General features: G+C 54.2%; 2 protein-coding genes across 3 annotated transcripts in view; one reads left to right on the top strand and one right to left on the bottom strand.

Annotated features, from left to right (window-relative positions):
• DDIT4 (DNA damage inducible transcript 4) overlaps nt 1–1,332 on the top strand; it is a 4,689-nt gene extending 3,357 nt beyond the window's left edge. Inside the window, exon 2 of the mRNA XM_027903694.1 lies at nt 75–1,332. Within this exon, the coding sequence (XP_027759495.1) occupies nt 75–644 (570 nt within the window). The 3' untranslated portion in view covers nt 645–1,332. The remainder of the gene's footprint in view (nt 1–74) is intronic.
• Nucleotides 1,333–5,244: 3,912 nt separating this feature from the next.
• On the bottom strand, nt 5,245–20,926 carry DNAJB12 (DnaJ heat shock protein family (Hsp40) member B12). Of its 2 annotated transcripts, XM_027903685.1 has the most exons (9): nt 20,770–20,926; nt 17,247–17,421; nt 16,198–16,343; nt 13,061–13,246; nt 11,635–11,714; nt 10,877–10,986; nt 8,010–8,182; nt 7,019–7,167; nt 5,245–5,821 (listed from the first exon to the last, which is right to left on the bottom strand). In XM_027903685.1, the coding sequence occupies exons 1-8, from the start codon at nt 20,900–20,902 to the stop codon at nt 7,046–7,048; spliced, it is 1,125 nt and encodes a 374-aa protein (XP_027759486.1). In that variant the 5' UTR covers nt 20,903–20,926; the 3' UTR covers nt 5,245–5,821; nt 7,019–7,045. The 2 variants fall into 2 exon arrangements, with proteins under 2 accessions (XP_027759486.1, XP_027759485.1); XM_027903684.1 differs by having other exon boundaries at nt 5,245–7,167.
• Nucleotides 20,927–20,960: the final 34 nt, after the last annotated feature.

Here is a 20,960-nt window from a genome sequence, read left to right as displayed (position 1 = left end):
CAGTGCTGTGCCGAGACCTTTTTACACCTCCAAGCCCCTGGGATCGGTGTTTCCCCCGGCTACGAGACCCCCAGCCCACGCCTGTTGTCACCCCAAGCCCCTGGGGTCGGTGTGACCCCCAGTCGCTGACCTGTCCTCCCTCCGTGCCTCCCGCAGATGCCGAGTACGCCGAGGGCGTGTCGCTGCCGGACCTGGACCTGGACCTGGAGCTGCTGCACGACCCCGAGGACGAGATGCTGTGCTCCAACCTGATGGACGCGGTGCAGGCCGCGCTGGGCCGGGCCCCGCTGGGCTCCAAGCGCTGTTCCCGGCTCCTGATGCCGGCGCAGCTCCTGGCTCAGGTGCGGGCGGAGCTGCAGCGCCTGGCGCGCAGCGAACCCTGCGGGCTGCGCGGGGCCCTCCTCGACCTGTGCGTGGAGCACGGCAAGGCCTGCCACGACGTGGGGCACATCGCCGTGGACCCCGCCGTGGTGCCCACCTTCCAGCTCACCCTGGTGCTCCGGCTGGACTCCCGCCTGTGGCCCAAGATCCAGGGACTCTTCGCCTCGGGGCCGGCCTTCGCGCCGCTGAAGCTGAGCACGGGCTTCAGGGTGATCAAGAAGAAGCTGTACAGCTCCGAGCAGCTGCTCATCGAGGAGTGCTGACGGGCCGGGCCCCGCTTCCCAAGTGCTTTCTTTGGAAGAGCCTGTTGGAGCGTGGCGGTGGCTCCGGGCGGCCGCTGTAGTTTAGGTTAGGCTGGAGTAGGGCTGTAGGTGGAAGTGTAGTTTGGGCAGGTGGAGGTCCCCGTGGGGGCCCTGCCTGTGCCGGGACATCCCTGACGTGGAGCCGACCGGGACCCAGGCGGAGGTCACTTCACGCCGTCGATGATTGTGGGATGATCCCGGGATGATCCCGGTGACTGCGCCCCCGGAGGCGGCAGCGGGGCTGCTGGGGCGGGGGGGGCGGCCGGACTCCTGATGGCTGATCAATCATGGGGCTCTTTTTTTTTTTGTAACGAGGATTGTAATCAATGGGGTTTCGGGGGGAGGGGGAGGCGGGGAGTGAGTGATGGCTGAGCTGTGGGTCTGGATCAAAGACAACGCCCCTCTGCCCGGAGCCGGGAGGGGGCTCTGTCTGGAATTGCGCCGTGTCTTTGGTCACGAGAGTGGTGGGAGAGGGGCACGGGAGGTGCCGCGGGGCTGGAGGGCAGGACCCCTCGCCCCGACACGCTGTGGGCGCTTCATTGGTTACAGTTTACACTCATACACTTGATGTTCAAGTGCGACAATTCCTATGCAAATCGTGTCGGGTGGTTTTTTACTTTTCTAATAAAAGTTGTCTTGATTGATAACCCGCCGTCTCCCTGTTGTCACTCTGGTCCGGGGAGGGGGTGATGCAACCACTGCTCTGAAATCCTCGCTGGCACCCTCGGGAAGGCTTTCCCTGGCAGGGCAGCCCCTGTGGCAGGAGTTGGAGGTTTTGGGAATGGTGGGGAATCCCGCTGCGCCCACTCCTAATTGCAGCCACGGGGCTGTGACTCAGGGGGGGCTGAGTCAGGGCTCTGAGCCACCCCCCTGCCTGCTCATGCCTGGGGAGGAGCATCCCAACATCCCAGACAGGAGCTGCTGCTCCTCCCATGGGAGCTTGGGAGGGAAATTTGGGTGGAAAACCAAGAGAACTGGCTAAAATTGTGACTGAGGGAGGCTGGGGAGGGTCACACCTGCCAGGAGTGAGCACACCCCAACCCCAAACGCAGTGCCAAGCTGAGACCAATTACACAAACCTGCAATTAGAGGCCTCGGGGGGAAAAGGCTTTCACTCAAGGGTAATTAAGTCACTTGGCAAACATGGAGCCCTCCCCTTGGAAGGTGTGTGGGGATAAAACCAGCCTGAAAAGCCATTTCCAATTCACATATGAGTTTGTTCTGGCTCAGGTTTGAGTTGTTGGATTTTTTTTGGTTTGTTTTGTTTATCCCCCTGGGGACAAGCAGTGACTTTTCACGGAAAAAACCCTTGGTTTTGACACAGACAACAACCAACTGGAGCGTTTCTCACTGGTGTAAATACCACCTAGGATGGCACAGCTGGAAGCAGGCCTTTGCACACTGACATTGTGCAAAGAGGGGGGGGTGTTTCCCCTTAAAATTTTGGGCACTGGAGCATTTCTCAAAGGGTCACGTGCCAGAGCATCCCCCTCTCACGGGAGGGGCATCCCATGCTGGGGTCAGGCAGTGCCCCCGTGGGATCATCCAGCACAAATCCCCTCCTGGGGAAGGTGAAAAAGGAACTCCAAACCCCAAGGTTTTTTTTGGCAAAACTGTGAGAGGAGTGGGTTTTGGGCACTGCCAACGCAGTGTGTTGATCCCGGGACGATCTACGGCGCAGTGAGGGGGCTGTGCCATCATCCCCTGCTGAGGCACATTACTCGGAGCGATAAATATAGCCCATAAATACATGTATTTTTAAATATCAAGCTCCTAAGCACATGGAGGGGGTGGCCCTGTGCCTCCTGTGCTTCCAGCAGCAGCGTGACCCCCTCTTGCCCCCTACCAGCCACTCTAAGGGAAGATGGGGGATTCCACATCCCGTTTTTTAAAATAAATCATGCCAAGAAAACAGTAAAACCCACCAAAACTCCCCCCAAACTGAACACAGACAGATGGGACAGCCTCTTTGCTTGGGGGTGCCCAGCAAAATCCTCTGTTCAAGAAACGCCCCACGGTCTCAGCCCCAGCTGTGAAGGCGAAGCTTTGCTTTTATTTATAGCAAAATGGCCTTTCCATGGGAAATTTGGGGGCGTATCAAGGTCCCCGGCCTTTGGCAGCTCTCTGCAAGGTGCCAGGAGCTCCCAGCCAGGCTGGATTAAGTGTCTCCCATGGCAGGGGGGTAGGTAAAAGGATATTTTGGGACCAAGGAGGCATCAATGGAGCTATTTGTGGCACCAGCATCAGCTCAGGGATCCCAGGTGCCAGTGGGAAAAGGGATTTTGGGGACACAAGCAGCAGTAAGGCAAATGAGGATTTAAATCCCACAGTAATGCTAAACCCTCGTGTTTGCTACCAGAAAGTGGAGTTTGCTCCCTACCTGCCAGAGGACGCTGCTCCCAAAGTACCCACCTTCCTTTGCTGCCTGCCGGTTTTTGGCAGCTGCTCCAATTAAAAGCTCGGGCTAAAGAGCTGATGGGCAGCCCAAACCACCTGCAGGTGAGAAGGGACCAACACACACCGAAATTCAGAGCGTCTCCTATTGCTCTGTACCCAAAATGTAGCAAAACCACCCCAAAAACCGGGCGGTGAATGCGCCTGGTCGCAGCCACGCCACACTCCCCGTGCTGGGGCTGACTCACCCCTGCTGGGAATGTGGCACTGAGGGGAAAGGGAAGGGATGTGACCCTTGGCCTCTGAGAAAAAGGGGAAAAAAGGGAAAAGGGGGAAAGTTCTCGTGCCAAGTGCAGTTTCCAAGTTGCTCCTGTCAGGATGCACATGCAAGCCAGTGTTTCCACCCAGGACAGAAGCAGCCTGAGCCTTCCTGCCCATCCTGCCCACGTACAAAGGGCACCCGCAAACTCTGCGATGGTGCTTCCAGGCCAGTGGCATCCTGGGATGAGAATAGAGCATTCCCTGAAAGAGCTTGGCCAGAGGACGCAGCGAGCTGGCTAATAGGAGGGCAAGAAGGTGAGGTGCCCTTCTGGGAACATCCCGGTGAAACTAGTTTGATGCAAAGATGTCCTGCTGCTGGGCATTTGCTGTCACCTTGCCAGGACCCACAGGACCTCTTCTCCATCCTTCTTGAATCCCAAAGAAGCCCCCTCCATCACAGGGGTTTCCTGGGATGGCAAAGACCCCAAATTCCATCCACTGCCTGCCTGTGTGAATACAATGAGGAGCTGTAAAACCAGAGCTGGCTGGAGCAAGGATCTGCAGGACACCAACACAGCCAAGAGCCCTTCACATTATAAACATTTATTTATAGATGTACAATTGTATAATTAATTCTAAATCGAGAGATACAGCCTCTGTGAGCATCCACTGGGATCGACACCTTCTCGCTCCTTATGATCCATGGGTATCTACCGGAAAAAAGAACAATCCAAAGGTTTTGGTGGGCAGGCTCCGGGCAGGGAATGCCGTCGGGCAACACATCCAGCTCCTTCTGTGAGCAGGATTTTCGTTCAACCCCGTCCCCATCATCCCTGTGCCTCTATCAAGCGCCATTTCCAAATGCTGAACTTCCACCCACTTCCTTCTGAAGGTGGAGGAGTCATTAAAAAAAAAAAAAAAAAAAAGGATTAAAATCAAAACCCCCTTAAAATCAGGTCCAAGCCACAGTTGGCTGTGGGGTAACTGGCCTTGTGGCCAGCGGGAGGGTGAGATGTCACAAAATAAATTAACAGCTGAAGACAGAGCGAGTGGATTCCTACGGACAGCGGGATAAAACCACCTCTGCCAGCCCACCCGGGAGACGCCGAGCTTCGGATTCACTCCCCGAGCGTGCCAGAGGGAAGGTTCTCACTGGAAGTGTCTTTAGACACAGATGGGACTGCAGAGCAGCAGAACAAAACTATCATCATCCAGTTTATCCCAGGGGAGGCAGCTCTGCTCGTGCTGGCCTTGCTCCTGAGCTCAGGCACCCTCCCACCGGAGCTGCCCAGGTGTGATGGAGCAGGACACGCCACAGAGCCCAGGGGGTGCCCCGGTCCTCCCCCAGCAGAACTGCTTGCAGAAGCAACATGACACTCCATTTCTTGTGGATCTGTAGTGCTTTCCAGGTCTCCTCTGGGAAACGTAGTGTTGAGGTGCAGCCAAGGCCCAGCTGCTCACGGTGGGTGGGTGGGTGGGTGAGGAGCCCCGAGCGTGGGTCACCCACAAAACCCCCCAACAAAGGGCGAGGCCGGCGGGAAGCCCTCGTGGAAAGCCCTCTCCGCACAGAGCGCGCGCCACACGCTGATTACCAGGCAAAATTCCAGCAGACTCGGCGAAAAAAAAAGAAGTTACGTGCACAGATGACCCCAACGACTGACCAGCACAAACCGCCCGGGACAATCCTTCCCGTCACCGGCGCCGGGGCTCAGCTGACCCGCTGCGGCTTCTGCCGACGCTGCAAAACCACACCACGGCTCCGGGCGGCTTCCCCCGCTTCCCTGTTACCCCCTGCAGGTCCGCAGCTGCCGTCTGCTGGAGGCAAGTATGGACATCCCAATCCCCACGACGCCGCTGGGCCTCCCGAAAGCCAAGCACGGCGACGGCAACGTGATTCTTGTTGTAGTGCCAGGCAGGAAAGTGATGAGGAGCGGGACACCCCGGGAAGGGGCTTCCCCGCTTCCCTGTTCACCAGAACGGGCAGAAAACAAAATAATTTAATCATCCAACCCCTGCATAGTTTAAAAGTACAACATATATACAGCTATAAATTAATGCTAAATAGATTATGTTTTTTTCTTCTTTTTTCTTTCTTATTGTTTTCCTTGATCACCAAATCGTCCAGTTTCCCTCTCCGTTGGTGGCGGCGAAGGCTCTCCTTCTGCTTCACGGCTTCTGCAGTTAGTTTGGGTTCTTTTACACTCCATGTGTCTCTTCCAGGGGCTGTGGGATCCCAGGAGCACGCTGGTGGTGTCGGAACGGGAGGAGGGAGACGGGCAGCTGGGTTTCCTGTCCCAGTCGCTGCCCGAACGGTGGAGAGAGGCAGAGAGAAGAGAGAGGGCAGTTGTTGTGCGTTGCTAATTCTCCAATTCCATTTTCTTTTTTTTTTTTTTTTTTAAGATAAGGTTTGATTCTTTAAAATAGCAAAGTCTGTCACCTCGGCTCAGTGCACTTCACCAAAAGTCTTCAGGCATTTCAAGAGTCTGGGAACAAAAGCGGTAGCGGTGTCAGTCTCTGGGCAATCACGGCACCACCGTAACTCCCCCTTCCTTCCCCACCCCACAGCACAGGCAGCAGCTTTTCCAGGCTCTTTTCAGACCAGGGTGCAGGGAGGGAATTAAAGAAAAGCAGGTAATTAACACCAGCCTGCGGTGAAAGGAGAGGCGAAGTCATCCAAACAAGAGAGCGGGAGGACCAAGATAAGAATGGATCCAAAACCAGGATACAGCAAAAAAAAAAAAAAAAGAAGGCTGAATGTGGCCCAGAAGATTTGCTTTAAAGGCCAAACTCTCAGATGCGAAGGAAAATAAACCCCAAAACTGCAAATCAAGTAGCTCGGTGACCAGTGTCCTCAAGGAGTCCCTGTGAGTCAAGATGGTGTCCATACCGCACCTGGTACAAGCTTCATTTTCGACAGAAACACTGTTTTCAAATAATTTTGGGATAGAGGGACCTGCAGGTTTCACAGCCCACACTACCTGGCAGGCGAAATCAGCCCAGAAATTTAAGCAGAAAAAGGACTCCTAACCTTGTGCCAATTTCTTTTTCACTATTTTGGTGCGGCACATCCGGTCTCACATCAGGGCTCTCCTTAATCCAAGCTTCTCCAACCCCTAAATCTTCCAGACCCCTCCTCCCCTCTTAGCTGCTTTTACTTTGATTCCCAGTTTAACCCAGTGAGTTACTTCTACAACCTGCTGGGGATTCTGGCCATTTGCTTTGCTCTCCTTAAGCGTCACGGGAAGGCAACTGTGGGGGAAGGAACATCTGCTGGGTGGGACTCCGTTCCCCATCATCACATTCACGTGCCAGGGATAACAGCTTTTCCAGTAAAACAGGCAATAAAGCAACCAAAAAAAGGGTTCATTAAAACGTGGAGGCTTGGATGCTACGGCTGGTAACGAACTGCCGACCAGCCAAGGTGCTCCCAAACCTCGCCCAGGGATCCTGGAGACCGACAGCACCAGAGGAAAAACGAGGATGGGGAGAGCCGAGAGTGCCAACATGCAAACTAAACCAAATCAACGCCTCGATTAAGGAGCGAAGGCTCGGTGGAGGGGGCGCTTCCTGCCCCGTGTGCGTCCGAGGAGGCTCGTGGAGGTCTGTGTCTCAGCCAGGGATTGAAGTGTTAAAAGCACTACGGTGGTTCCCAGGGAAGAGCCCCCCCACCCGGCTCGTACTTGTGCTGGTGCCAAGCGGGGCCATGACTATCCGTGCAGGGAAGCCTGGACGTCTGACAGTCTGCTACAGCTGGGGGTGCCCATCTTCTGTGCCCGCTGGTACAGGTCCGAGTCCCCGAAGTAGCGTGCCCGGTACAACAAGCCTTCCTCTGCAAAGGGAAAAGCCCAGCGTTAGGAATTCTGCACGGGACGAGACCCACCCGCCCGGCCCCGGCCCCGGCGTGGGCTCTGCTGGGAACGGGAGGCATCTCCAGGTGTCCAGGGCGAGGTGAAACACAGGATGAGGCTGAGGAAATGCCCCGCGCCCTTCGGGACAGGATGGGCGTGAGAGCTGCTGACAGCTCATCCATCCTGGGAAAGCCTCCAGAGCCCAGTGGGACCGGCCCCTCGTCCCAGGGGGCACGCAGAGGTTGCCCCAGCACTGAAATCCTACCCCGGCCACAGCTGTGGCAATCACATGCTGGGAACGGGCAGCCAGGGAAGTCAGGCTGCCCCTGAGACTCACTGCCCTCGCCACTCTGTGCTGCCAGGATGGTTGGCACGGTCGCCTGTCACGCTGTCTGGCTGGGTGGCCAACCCTCCCCATCCCACATGCCCCCACAGCCCCTGGAGCGGGGCTGGGGTGCACGACACCACGGGCAGCAGACTTTCCCACACAGCCCCTGAACAACTCCATTGTTACACACATCCTAGAGGCCTTTCCCAACTTAAATGGTTCTGTGATTCCACCTTCCCCCTCCACTGGAAATCAGAGGGATCCTGATGACACGGCAGCGGACCCTCCAGGGCACAGCTCTTGTCTGACCAGTTCTACAGCAGCATTAAGAACCAAAGCAAAGCAAAGCAAAGCAAAGCCCACGGTACTGGGTCTGTCATGATGTCACAGACTGAAAAAAAAAACCCCAAGCCAACAACACAGGAAATGTGCTGGCACCGTGCTAAAGGACAACTCTAGCACAGACCCTCTGTTCCTGACCCCCCCCCCACTCACTCTGCTGCTTCTCTTTCCAGCAGTTATTCCGGAGGTTTGCTATGTAGTCATCCTCCACGCTCCGCTCCACGTTCTTCAGGTTCGTGCCCGTGTACTCATCTGCAAAGTTCTCGGAGACGTAGTAGGGGACTTTCAAGTGCTCTGTGACTCTCCTGTGTATGTGACCCACAGGCCTGGTCCAGGGAGAAGAGCAGAACAGTTTAGGACACGCTCCAAGGGCACAGCAAAGCCCCCCAGCTCGTTGTAACGCACAGCGTGACGTGATTCCGAACCGCTGGAAACATCTCTCAACTCCCAGTCAGCCACAGGGAAAGGAAAAGCATTTCTGGTGGAAATGAACTGCCAGCAGAGGGAGGGAGAAGCTGCCAGGCCTCCAGCTCGGTAGACAGAGCTCTGAACACAGACATAGCTCCGAGGTAGATTGCCCAGGGCCTAAACCCACTTAAAATAAAGAGTTCTCCAGGATTTTCAGCGCTAATTAAATCTCTCTGCAATTTCCTCTACTCACAAAATTAGACCCGCTCTGCACCAACCAGCACAGAGAGCACTTTCCAGAAGGAAATCTCTTCCTCCCCTGGCCCTGCTGATCTGCATTTCAGACAAAGCCCTGACACTCCAGCAAATCTAGAGATTTTCACCGGGGCGTGTGGGAGCTGTAACACGGGACCTGTGCCCAAACGCTGGGTTTGTCAGGAACAGCTCCACCTGGAGACCTGCCCAAAGTTCCCCATAATAATAAATACCAGCTGGCTGCTGCACTTAAAAAAGCCAACCTGATTCTTAAGCTAGGTATAAACATTAACTCATCTGAGTCACCCTTCAGTCTGTTATCAGGGTTTTCCAGGAGCGATTCAAAGACTCCTGCACATGTCACCAAGGTCCAGCTCTTGGGGATGAGCATGGGTAACCAGATGGACTGAACTGGACCAAAAAGCTCCCCTGGGATTTATTGAGGCAAAGGGTGCAGTCTGGGAGAACCCAGCTCACCCGAGTTCATACTCCTGTGTAAAATGAACTCCAGAGTGTGCCCTCACGGGAGGAGGACTGAGGCTGGCAGAGCTACAGTAGCGTGTCTGGGTGTAAAGCATGAAAATAAAGGGCACAGGGAACCTGCCACCTGCAGTCAGACATGTAACTCAGTTGGGTAAGTCCCTTGAGGTGTTACTGAAGAGCAGGGTGGCACAGTCAGGCCCTGCAGCCAGATAGCTCTTCCAGCAGAAAGCTGCTTTTTGGGAAGAGATTTACAAAGGTGACAAATGGTTCTGTAGGACTCTGCCCTCCTCAGTGACAGCTTCACTGTGGAGAAGTGGCATTAAAATCGCCGGGTTCGAAGCTCCTGGCCTCCTGCTCGCTGAGCTCCGGCACAGCATTTCCCTTCTCACCGGCAGCACCAGCTGCAGTGAGCGGTCCAGCAGCTCCTCCTGCCGGCACGGCACCGCCTCATCCCGGCTCAAACGTCCCAGTTGCTCAGGAAGGATGAGGGAGGATTGGATCAGCCCATTTGCTGCCCTTGTCCAAGTCCAGACTTGGAAATCGGGTAGCTCGCTGCTACCCCAGCATGCAGAGACAGGGACAGCACGGGGAACAGAGCAGCAGAGAAACATCTGGGGCTCAGGGACGGTTTTCCTCTGGCAGTTGGCAAGGCTGGAAGCAAATCCCCGCCCAGCTTCAAAACTTTCCTCCCCTGAGTGTCTTCTCACCCCACAAACTCTTCACCAGTACAATCCAAATATGTAACGCCTCATTTTACAGTTCCGATACCAACTGTGGAAATCACAGCTCGGCCCTCTCAGAACAACCCTTAACTGTGCCAAAGCCACTCCAACTTTTGGTTCCAAGCACTTTTACCCTGAAACTGAAAGCTAAGCTGGGTTTTATAGTTTTTAACATCATGCCCCACCCTTGGAAGTGTTCAAGACCACAAAAGAATTGGGCTTGGAGCAACCTGGTCTAGTTGAAGGTGTCCCTGCCCATGGCCAGGGGTGGAACAGTGTAATGTTAAGGTCCCTTCCAACCCAAACCCTCCTGGGATTCGATGATCAACGGCAAACGTTGCTACCTGTGAAACCAAGCAGGAACCCTGGGCTGTAAGCAAGGCTGCCCTCTTTAAATACACACAAGGAACTTCCACTGAACATACATTAAGCTTTTGTCAAGCATGATGCAAGCAGCCAGAAATCAGGCCTGTTTTCCCACTCTCTGCTGTCACTGCAAAGTGAGTAAGAATAAAGACTCATTCCATTTGCCAGCCAAGTGAGCAGATGGGGCGTTTCCACAGGATCTAGAATGAAACAGTTTCACTTTCGCATTGTAAATGCCTGGCCAAAGCTATTTCATGGCAAGATAAGAGTTCAAAAATGGGGCATTTCTCTGGGAGTGTCTTTTACTCTACAGGAGTGCCTTTTATTCCTTCTTCTCTTCCTCTGCTGCTTTGTACTGGGTGTAAACTGAGGCTTTCATGAAGGACAGATCTGGCTCTTGTTTTTCACTGCCCAATTTAACTCTACACCTCAATTTGTTCTCCATAGGGGATCTTGGTGCTGGGCTGGAGCCTCCCAAAACCATTTTGCCTGTCCCTTTCCAGGAGGACACGGCCAGCTGTGGGTATAAGAGCTGCAGAAGGCCCCTGTGAAAGAACTCCCTTCCCTTAGGGAAGTGAGAAACCTTCTCTGCACCTTCCACTTCACACCTGTTTGAGAACCAGGAGGCCTTCACTGCTGTGTGAGACAGCTGGCAGCAAGGGCAAGGGGTCAGGAGAGAAAGCAACAAAGCAAGGGAAAACAGGGAGAACAGAGAGCGGAGGTCCCTGCCGCACCACGCCCCCCCAGAGCCCACCCTCTCCCCCTTCGAGAGGAACAGGTACTGACGGCCTGTGGCTCAGACTGTAGGGTGGGCTGGACACCATCATCTGGCTGAGGGCAGACACGATGATCAGGATGAGGATGGGCATCAGCTGGACAAACAGCCCCAGGCCACCCTGCAGGAACAGAAACACGCAGTGCAGTGCCAATCCACACCCTCGTGCCCCCCCAGATCCCCGAGCACCGCTCGTCCTCCCTCCCAGTGCTCTGACACAACCTCCACTCTCCCGCCTTTCACAGGCATTTGGCTTAGGAGGGACCCAAAATAATGGGGGGGAACCCAGCAGCACACTGGGCACTGTGACTCTGAGGGTCCAGACCCACTGGATGTGACAAAGGGCAGAGGGGACTGGCAGGAGGAACCCTGTGAGGGAATTCCAGAAGCCTCATGCCCATATTTTGTTTTTCTAGAATTTTTGCCAGTTGGCAGGACTGGTTTTATGGAAAGCCTTCTCCCCTTTTCAGTGGAGGGTGAAAGCAACTCCCCTCTCCCTCACCTCCGGAGCTCCCTCCAGTTCCAGCAGTGGACACTCTCCCCTTTAAGCTTGGGAAAGAAATATTAAGGAAGTTCTTATTTGTCGGTTTTTTAAAAATAAAACTGGCTACCATCCCCGGAAAACAGTCACAACCCTGACTCCAGCTTTCTGTTCAGGGGGGTGGCAGAGAGCAGCACCGTTTCCCACGCCAGCCACAGCAAACAGCTCCCAGTTCACATGTTGGGAACACCTTCAGCCGCCCCGGCCCCTGGTTTGTTGTCCACTTACATCCCCCTGGTGCTCCCTCCTGTCCTGCCTCTGGTGGTAGGTGTATCTCATCCTGCCATTGCTGTACACGTGAACGTTGCCTGCAGGCAAAGAAAACTGTTACACCGAAGTCACAGTGTGGAGGAGGGTGGTGCTGGCTGGCCAGGAGGGAACCACAAAAGGAGCATTCCTGAGGAGTGCTGAGCACAAACAAAGAGGGCATGGAGGTATTTCTGTCAGATTTTGCAGGATCGTACGAAAATTCAGGTTGGCAGTGACCTCAGGAGGTCCAACCTCCTGCTCAAAGCAGGGTCAGCTACACAGAGAGAGTTATCTCGTACAGGCCCCCTCTCTTCTGACTGAACTGCTTTTAGATTAAACCCAATTACAAACAGAAATAACTCTGGTATTCTTCCCACCCTGAAAACAAAGCTCTTCCATGTCTTGTTTTCAATATCAAAGCTACAGCTGCAGAGGGAGCCTGGCTGAGAGAGCGGCCCTGGATTCTCTCGGGACAGTGAGGAAAGGGAAAAAAAGACTGAGCCAAAATAGCAACGTGCTGGTTTTGCTGGAGTAGCTTGGCCTCTGCCAGGCAGAACACCAACGCTGCAAAAGGCTTCCAGATGCCTGTTGTTGGTGTTTGGTGTGTTAATTCCCACACACGGGACAGGAGAGAGCTACCAGAGTAAACCTTCCTCACTGAAACCAAATTATTTCTTTTTTAAGTTGGTCCAGATAACCCCTGTCTCCACTGCCAGTCAGACAGGACCAGAGCAAGAACAAGGGAGTCTTCCAAAAGAAGACCCTTGTCCTGATGTGAAATCTGTGTCTTGCTGACTGGAACTGAGCAAGTGAAGGAACGGGCACTCAGTTCTTTTCTGCTGCCCAAGCACTGTGATGAGCACTGTGGATAGACAGGATGCAGACTTCATTCTCCATTCAAGAGGTTTAAACTGTGCTGTAGAAATAACACTTTCCTTTTATGGGACACAGGGGAGAGCAGGAAGTAGCCACTGGTCTCACAGAAACTGCTCCAGCTGTGTGGTGGAGCAGACAGAGACCAGGAGCAAGGCCCAGAGTTTGCTCTGATAAGATTTAACTTCTCAAAGCATCAGGTAGAAAAGGCTTCCTCAGAGAACAGGACTACTTTTACAACGAGCCTTAAAACAAGTAATTTTTTGTTCTGGCATCCAACCCAAGCCAACAGCAGCTAATGCTGCCAGCCACGCAAACAAACACCTGAAGCTGGGAAGAAGTCAGCTCTCGTGGTATTTCCTGATGGATGCCGAGTTCTCCAAGCACCCCCCTGAACAACTCAAAAACCTCGAGGTGTTCAGGTCACTGGGTGAAGGAGAACCCTCTGTCATCGAGCTCAGCAATCCCCACACGGCCAAATCAATCCCTACTGTGCCAAAAGCATCGAGAGATTAAGGTTTAAGGTGCTTACTAGAGGGAAAACCGCCACCAAAAAACATGTTGAAGAGGTCCTCGGGGGAGATGTCGGCCTCAAAGCCGCGGTGGAAGTCCGAGTGGCTGTGCCCATGCCGGGCAGGGTTGAGTTTCTCATCTCCAAACTGGTCATACTGCTTCCTCTTCTCCGGGTTGCTCAACACGGCGTACGCGTTCCCGATGGCTGCAAGAGGGACAATAAGGAAGCAATTAGCCTCTCTCTCCTGCAGATAATACATTCAGCCCTGCAAACTGCCAGGAGCTTGCTTTTCCCCTCACAAAAAATGAGATTCTCAACTACCCACGTCTTTTCAACAGGCTACTGGCAACCTGGCACACGTCGCTGGCGAAGGCAGACAGGAGGGAATCACACCGAGAGGCTCGAAGGAAAATCCCTTAATTGATTCAAATGAAGGAGTTATGATATGACTGATAGGAATTTGGTGCGTGTCCTCAGAGAAACCCTTCAGCTGTAACCAACTGTCACAGGGAAATAAAACTGCAGTTGACAAATTTTACTCGAACGTGGCATTAGGGGAATTCAGCGTCGGAGCCCGAAACCAGAACTGCAAACGACCTAAATGTGGGCCAGATCACTGGGAGAGACTTTAAAACTTTCCATGAAAGCTGGTAGGGAAACATTAGCCAGAATTTGTGTGTCTGTCAGCTATGAATTTCAAAAGTTCCAGATGCCAGATGTAAGGTGCATAATTACAAGGACTGTTAACCAGCGCCTGTGACGGTGGAAACTAACTGGAACTGAAGTCCTGCCAGTTCCCAGAGTTGCTCTCCTCCCATCCTCAGCACTTTGAGCCTTTCTCCCAGAACACCTGCCTGCCACCCTCCTATTTCTGTCCTTCCCTCTTGACATGTTCCAGTTTCCCGCTTCCCCTCTGCACCAACCCACCCGAGTGCCTCCCTGTGTTGCAAGGAGCCAAAACGCCCATGGCAGCGGCTGCCTGGTGTGTGAAATGCAGGAGAAGAAGGGACAGAAAAGGGAGATTCGTGCCCTTTTGGAGGAGATCAAGACTCAGTGTTTTTTTTTTCCTCGTGGTCAGATGGAGGTGTACAGTTTCCTCTTGGACCAGAGATTGGCAGTGTGGAGGATGTAATGTCAATACACTCCTTCTCCTCCTTGGTTATAATTAGTGCACACGGAGCAAACAATTCCAGAGCCAGGCAGGGAAGCTGGTGGACAGGGAGTGTACGAACCACACTGCTTGAAAGAACCAGCCAAGCAGGGAGAACGGAGCGGCGCAGGGTTTGTTCGCTGTCTGACTTTGTGTTGACAAAGCCAAGAAACGCCTCATTCCAGATCAGGATTTTAACTCCAAGTAACCAGGTTCAACTCTTTTTTTTTTTCCAGCATCAGACAGGCAGTGATGCAAATCTGCCACAGGTCAGGCTGCAGCAAACTGGAACTATAAACTGAGACACAAGCTCAGGACATGACACTTTATCAGCAGCCCCTGGGGAGGCGAATGCCAAGACTTCAGGTAATACATCAACGTAAGAAAAAATTAACTAATACCCTCACTGCAGTGCAGGCTCCCCCTTCACCCTCTGGAACCAAACAGCTGGAGTTCAGCAAGCTGGGAGCTCAGTTTGAGGGCTGAAGGACAGGGAGCCTGGAGGAGATAACCCCCGAGCAGAGAGCTCTGCAGCAGGGGATAAAGGGCACCTTGCTTAACACACCTCTTCTGGCACGTAACTCTCGTCAAAGCCCTCTGCAAACACCATTCTTGGAGATTACAGCTGAGGAAACCTGCCTTTTGCCACAAGCAGGGATCCAAGGATGAGCCGTGGAGCAGCAGCTCACCTGCCCCCCCCCCACACCACACAGGCTCTCCCAAGTAGCTGGGGGTCAGCTCACTGTTTGCTAACACTTATCAGGTAAGGATTTAAGTCTTAAAAGACTTGAACAAACCTTACATAAGACTTTTACTGCTGAATTCGTGTCTGCAAGGAGCTCCCCCCAATACTGTATCAGTACACTCACACCAGGCCAGCCCTGCTCTCTGCTCCAGCAGAAGCTTCATGAATTTCACTCCCAAAATCCCAGAGCGGTTTGGGTCGGAAGGGTCCTTCAAGACCACCTAGTCCAACCCCCCTGCCATGGGCAGGGACACCTTCCACTAGTCCAGGTTGCTCCAAGTCCCCTCCAGTGCTTCCAGGGATGGGGTATTATCCACAGCTTCTCTGGGCAACCTGTGCCAGGGCCTCACCTCCCTCACAGGGGAGAACTCCTTCCTAGAAGATGGCCAGAATCAGACCACTTTTGTGGCTTAACACCACAAAAATAGTGTTGTACAGCTGGTATCAGAGAGGTCTACACTTAGCTCAACGATAAGAATCAAACTTGCACAGCTCACAGGGGAAAATGGGGTTATATGTTCCAAGCAATGGCATTTGTCTTGGAAAATTACTCCAGTTTTAAGGTATCTTATTACCCAGGAAACATTCCTGCTGCATTTGAAGGGAGGCCCTGAGAACTGGGCTCTTTGCAGCAAAACTGGAGCTCCTGGTGACCTTTTCTGAGTTGTGGCTGGGCTCGGTTACACCCCAGAAACTTCCACCTGGGATTTCTATCCACCAATTCCACCCACAGCCTTTCACAATGGTCAGGTTTCTTCCCAGAACGTTTCTTCCAAGGGATTCGTGAACCCAACAGCTGCCTCTGGTGCTGCACAGCTTACTGGGTCTCACTCGGGTTTGCCAGTAGACAGGGGTGCACCCAGAACGTGCAGGACCTGGGGCTTCTTCCTATTCACTGAACACTCCTGCACCTCTCCCAAAAAACCAGGATGGTTCACATTCTGAGGGAATTCCCTTCTGAGCAGTGTGGCAGGAGGCTGGAACAACACACAGGAAGGGCTGCTGGGAGAAAGGGAAGGAAGGCTGCTCCTTGCCCCACCAGCAGAGGAGAACCCTACCCGTGCCAACCTGTGTTTGTTGTATTAAACTTACACTTCATTCACGATCCAACCAGCTCCGAAGAGACACAACTTCACAAAGAGCAGCCTTATTTCACTCCACCTGACCCGGGAGGCTGTTCTTAAGAGCTGTCACTAGCCCAGCTCGGTGCCACCGCCTGGCAGTGGGGAGGCAGATCCCAAATCTGGGAGCTGCCTTTACCTTTGAACGCCTCCGTGGCCCCCGGCGCGTGGTTCTTGTCCGGGTGGAACTTGAGCGCCAGCTTCCTGTAGGCCTTTTTCAGGTCCTCGTCAGAAGCTTCTCTGTTCACTCCCAGAATTTCGTAGTAATCTTTGCACTGCTTCACCCTGCCAGAGGAGAGGGGAGGAAACAGGGAGTCTCAGGAGCAAGAACCTCTCTGCCCTGAGCGCATCGGCATCACGACACCACGCTCTCGGTGGGCGTCACTCGGGGACCTCGGGGTCACTCAGCCCTCACAGGGTGACCCAGTTGTCTTCATCGACTCATTCCAGGTGTGACTAACACCAAACACTCCCACGGAACGAGTCGGGCCAGTAGAGGTGGAATGGCCTCTCCTCAGGCCGGGATGTCGCCCGCAGAGGAATGGGACTGGCAAATAAACCTCGCATTCCTCACCCTCACATTTTGGAGGCTCTTTGTGGGAGGGACGACAGGATCTGGGGGATACCTGGGCTTACTGGCATTTTCCCCTTCCTCTCTCCTCAGCTAATTCACAGACCTGAAACTAAAAGCTGAATTCCAGAGGAGGAAGGAGGGAGCTGCCCAGGGCGTGCAGCCCAGTTCCTCCTGGGCACACTCACAGCCCAGCCATGGTTTTTCATTCTCACGTGACTCATCTGAGACAGAATCGAGCAGGCCAGGTTTTTGGAGAAGTGGATGACGTAACAAACCTCCCTGCAAGTCCCTTTGAGTGGTTCTTGTGCAATTCAGGCCGTGCCCATAACCTTAAACAAAGTTTACCGAGTGACTGTGCCTGTGGATCAGTCCTTCAGCTTCCAGGACATGCAAATGGCAGGAAGGAACAAAGGAAAGCTTGAAACAGTGTTTGGAAAACGGGCAGACCCCAAGTCAGCTGCCTCCCAGGGCTGCCGGAGCTACAAATCCCCCTGGGCGTGCTTTTAACACCACTCCACGGGGTTTCAGGGCTGGAATCTTTTGAAGGCTGTGAAAACCAGAGCGGTGCCACACGACAAGGCCAAGCAATCCACCCCAGAGAGCTGCTCACACACCTCTTCACTGCATCCACCTGGTCCTGAGTGTAGCCCTTGGGGGCCTCCCCTCCGGCCTCTCCGTTGGCTGACGGGAAGTCCCCGCTCATTTTCCGGAAGGGAGGGTTTGTGGACTCCCTGGACTGGGACTGGCCATTGGCCGACTGCTCGCTCTTGTTGAGCGACTCCAGCAGGACTGCAACGACAAAAAGGTCAAGAATAAAGAAAAAAAAAGTTAAGAGACCATCAAGCTCAATCTGCCCCTCCGGGAAGACCCCCCCCACCTTTCCACCCAAAGAACCCTCCAGCTCCTGCTGCTTCTTGCCCAGATGTGGGGGCTGGTGCTGAAGAGATTCCCTGCTTCTCCCAAAGCAGACAACCTCCCTAAAAACCCCAGGACTACCCAGCCAGACAGAGCAGGCGCCACAGTGGATCACCAAAGTGGTGTATCCTTGTCCTTTCCCCCCCCCCCCCCATATCTCTCCTCAGCAGCAAAGCATGCCCAAATTTGTCCTCTAGCATATTACAAAGCGCCTTACTCTTCTTTATCTCCTCCTTTCGAGAGTCTGCTGTGCTGGGGAAGTGATGTGACAATGCTGTATCCTTAGAGAGCTTAGGGAATGATTCCGTGGGATGCCAATCCCACAGGGACACTCCCCCTTTTTGGGGACAGGACTGCAGCACTGGTGGCTGCCAGCACAACAGGCCCAGTCACACGAGTCACCCTTTGTTCTCTCCTCTCTTACCCACATAGCAGGAGCAGCTGTGAAAACCATTTTCTCTCCTAATTACTGAACGGGAGTTACATGAATTCACTTTCCCTTTGCTTTTCCTCCTCACAAGGCTCAGGCACTGTCCTCCATCCCCTTCAGCCAGGAGGGGACAAACACCCAGGCTGGCCTAACCACACAGGAGACACAACCGAGGGAGACTCCAAGCACGGAATATCTTTCCATCATCCCTGGCAGCAGGATTTTAAATCTATTTCAATCTATTTTTTAAATCTGACTGATTTCTTCATCAAAAAGAACAGGCACATGTACTGTGATTAAACCCAGCCATATTATTTACAGAAGCCTTGGTATCCTGAGCTTGCAGTCCTTTATCCAGAGCCCAGAACTGGGAAGGATGTTCCACCTCCTCCCATGGATTGCACACTACAGACCTTGCACTATGGGGGTATCACCTTCTTAAAGCCAGTGCAAACAATGCTTGCAGGCCAAGAGATGAGCCAAGATATCCAAGATATCCTATCGGCCCCCAGAGGATTGGAGGGGCAAGAAAGACCCACTCCGTAATCCAAGAGCCAACAAGGGATGAGGGATAAAAATGACAGTGGGGTAACGAGCAGTAACTCACTGGGTGAGCTTTTGAGCTTGGCAGGGGGGGGTGGCCACAAATTTAAAAATAATTTATTTCAGAAAAATAAATCCTTCCCTCCCTCATATTCACACCACTCCAGTGTTCACAGAATCACAGGCTCGGCTTTTGCTCCTTCCAAACCTGGAGCTCTAAAATTTCCCCTCCCGAGGTTGTTCCTCCCCCCACCCCCTGCTCCTGCTGCTTTGGGCTCAGTGCCCTACAGCTTGCCACGAGAATTTTGAGAATCCCAGAACGGTTTGGGTTGGAAGGAACCCTAAGGATCATCCAGCCCCATGGGCAGAGACACCTCTCACTATGCCAGGCTACTCCAAGCCCTGTCCAACCCTGGACATTTCCAGGGATGGGGAAGCCACAGCTTCTTTGGGCAACCTGTGCTAGGGCCTCCCCACCCTCACAGGGAATAATTCCTTCCCAGTATCCCATCTAAACCCACTGTCAGTCAGTTTGAAGCCCCCAGGACCAGCCCAGCACTCAGGACTCCTGGGATGGACAGGAGACTAATTCAGACTAAATTGAATTACTTCTCAGTTCTGCCACCTCAGCTCCACTTTTCCTCGCTAATCAGCCCACGTTTGTCCAACAAAACTTCCCCAACTCGCCCTCTGAGGCGACGGGGGCTGCGCTGACACAGAGGGTTCTTGCTGAAATCCCCTTGCAAAACCCTCCCCTGGTCCCGTGACGACACCAAAGGCCCAGCCGGGGTCAGGGAGTTGCAGCTGCACAGGGGCCACGTCGCTGAGTGTTGCCAAACCCCCTGGAACTCGTGGGAAAAGAGACTTCCCAAGAGCTCTGGAGACTCGGTGACCTCCGTGGAACCGCGGGATCTACGGCAGCGTTTCCCAACTCCAGACCTAAACGGTCCTCGGATGTGAGACTCGGTTGGGTCTGACCACAAATTACCACGTTGTGTTTAACATTAACCCGCCCCTGCTGCCTCCCCCTGGCCTCTGCCTTCCTCCAGAAGTCACTTTTCCTACGCAAGAATTTCTCAGAAGCATAAATTGCGAGGAAAGGAAGGGCAAGAAAACCACACTGCAGGCACGGCAGGCTGACACATCGTGTTTGGGGGAGCGGGAAGGGGCCTGGAGCAGCCAAAAAGAGCATTCCAGGAAGCCCTGGGACAAACACACACAAGCTGCAAAGCTCAGCCAAAGAATCCAAACTCAAACGAGGTCAAAGCGAAAAAAAAAAATAAACCCGCGGCCCTTTGTATAAATTTCTGCAACGTCAGAGCGGGCAGGGAAGGGATTGTGTTTGGCTGTTTCCAAAGACCACTTCCCATGTTCATCAAAGCTTCCGGGAGGTGAGAACCCTTCCTCAGAACTCCAGGAGGAGGAGAAGAGGAACAGGAGAGGGAGAGGAGGAGGAATATGACGAGGAAAGGAGGAGGAACAAGAGAGGGAGAGAAGAATAAGAGGAGGAGATGAGGAGGAATAGGAGGGGGAGAGGAGGAATAAGAGAGGGAGGGAAGGAATAAGAGGAGAGGAGGAATAAAGGGAAGAGAGGAATAGGAATAGGAGGAGAGCAATAGGAGAGAAGGAACAGGAGAGGCAAAAGAGAAAGAGAAGGAGAGAGGAGGAGTAAGAGAGGGAGGAAAGGAATGGGCGGAGGAGGAGAGGAATAAGAGGAGGAGGAAAAAAACAGGAATAAGAGTAGAGGAATAGGAAAGGAAAAATAGGAGGGGGGAAAGGAGGGACGTACGGTAGAGAGGAATAGGAATAGGAGGAGGAGAGGAGGAGAAAAAGAGGAATAGGAGGAGGAGAGGAGAAGGAGTGGGAAAGGAGGCACAGGAGGAGCCGACGAGAAAGAGAAGGGCCAAAGGCTTTCCGCAGCCTCTCCCGAGAACTTCTCTCCCGCCTCGTCGAGCCCCGCAGCGCTGCTCGCATCAGCCCGGGGTCAGAGACCCAGGGAGCTCCCGGAGTGCCCTCGCCGTCCCCACCCCCTCCCGCCCGGTCCCAGCGAAGGGGAAGGGGCCGGAGCCGGGCGGGGCCGCAGCCCGGGGGGCGGCAGGACCCCCGAGCCCGCTCCGGACTCGCTTTCCCGGCGTGCCCCGCGCGGGCCGCGCAGGCGCGGTGCGGGTGAGAGGTCAGGCCCGGCGGCGGCCGCGGAGGCCGCGCTTCCCCCCCGGGCCCCCCCGCCGCGGCCCCGGCCCCGCGCTCACCGCGGACCCGCTGCGAGGGGTACAAGCGCTGCGCCTTCTCTAGGAAGCGGCGGGCCTTGTCGAGCTGGTTGGCCTTGGCGGCGGCCAGCGCAATGCCGATGCACCGCTCCGCCTCGTCCCGGTTCGACTCCATGGCGGCGGCGGCGGCCGGGAGGGGGGGGGGGGGCGGCGGGGCGGAGCGGGGCGCGCTG

The sequence above is a fragment of the Empidonax traillii genome, unplaced genomic scaffold (assembly GCF_003031625.1).
Source record: "Empidonax traillii isolate 1590-97213 ecotype Southwest subspecies unplaced genomic scaffold, ASM303162v1 scaffold991:size255050, whole genome shotgun sequence".
NCBI lineage: Eukaryota > Metazoa > Chordata > Aves > Passeriformes > Tyrannidae > Empidonax > Empidonax traillii.
The sequence above is the reverse complement of the archived record's forward strand: the minus strand, read 5'-3'. Positions and strand labels throughout refer to the sequence as shown.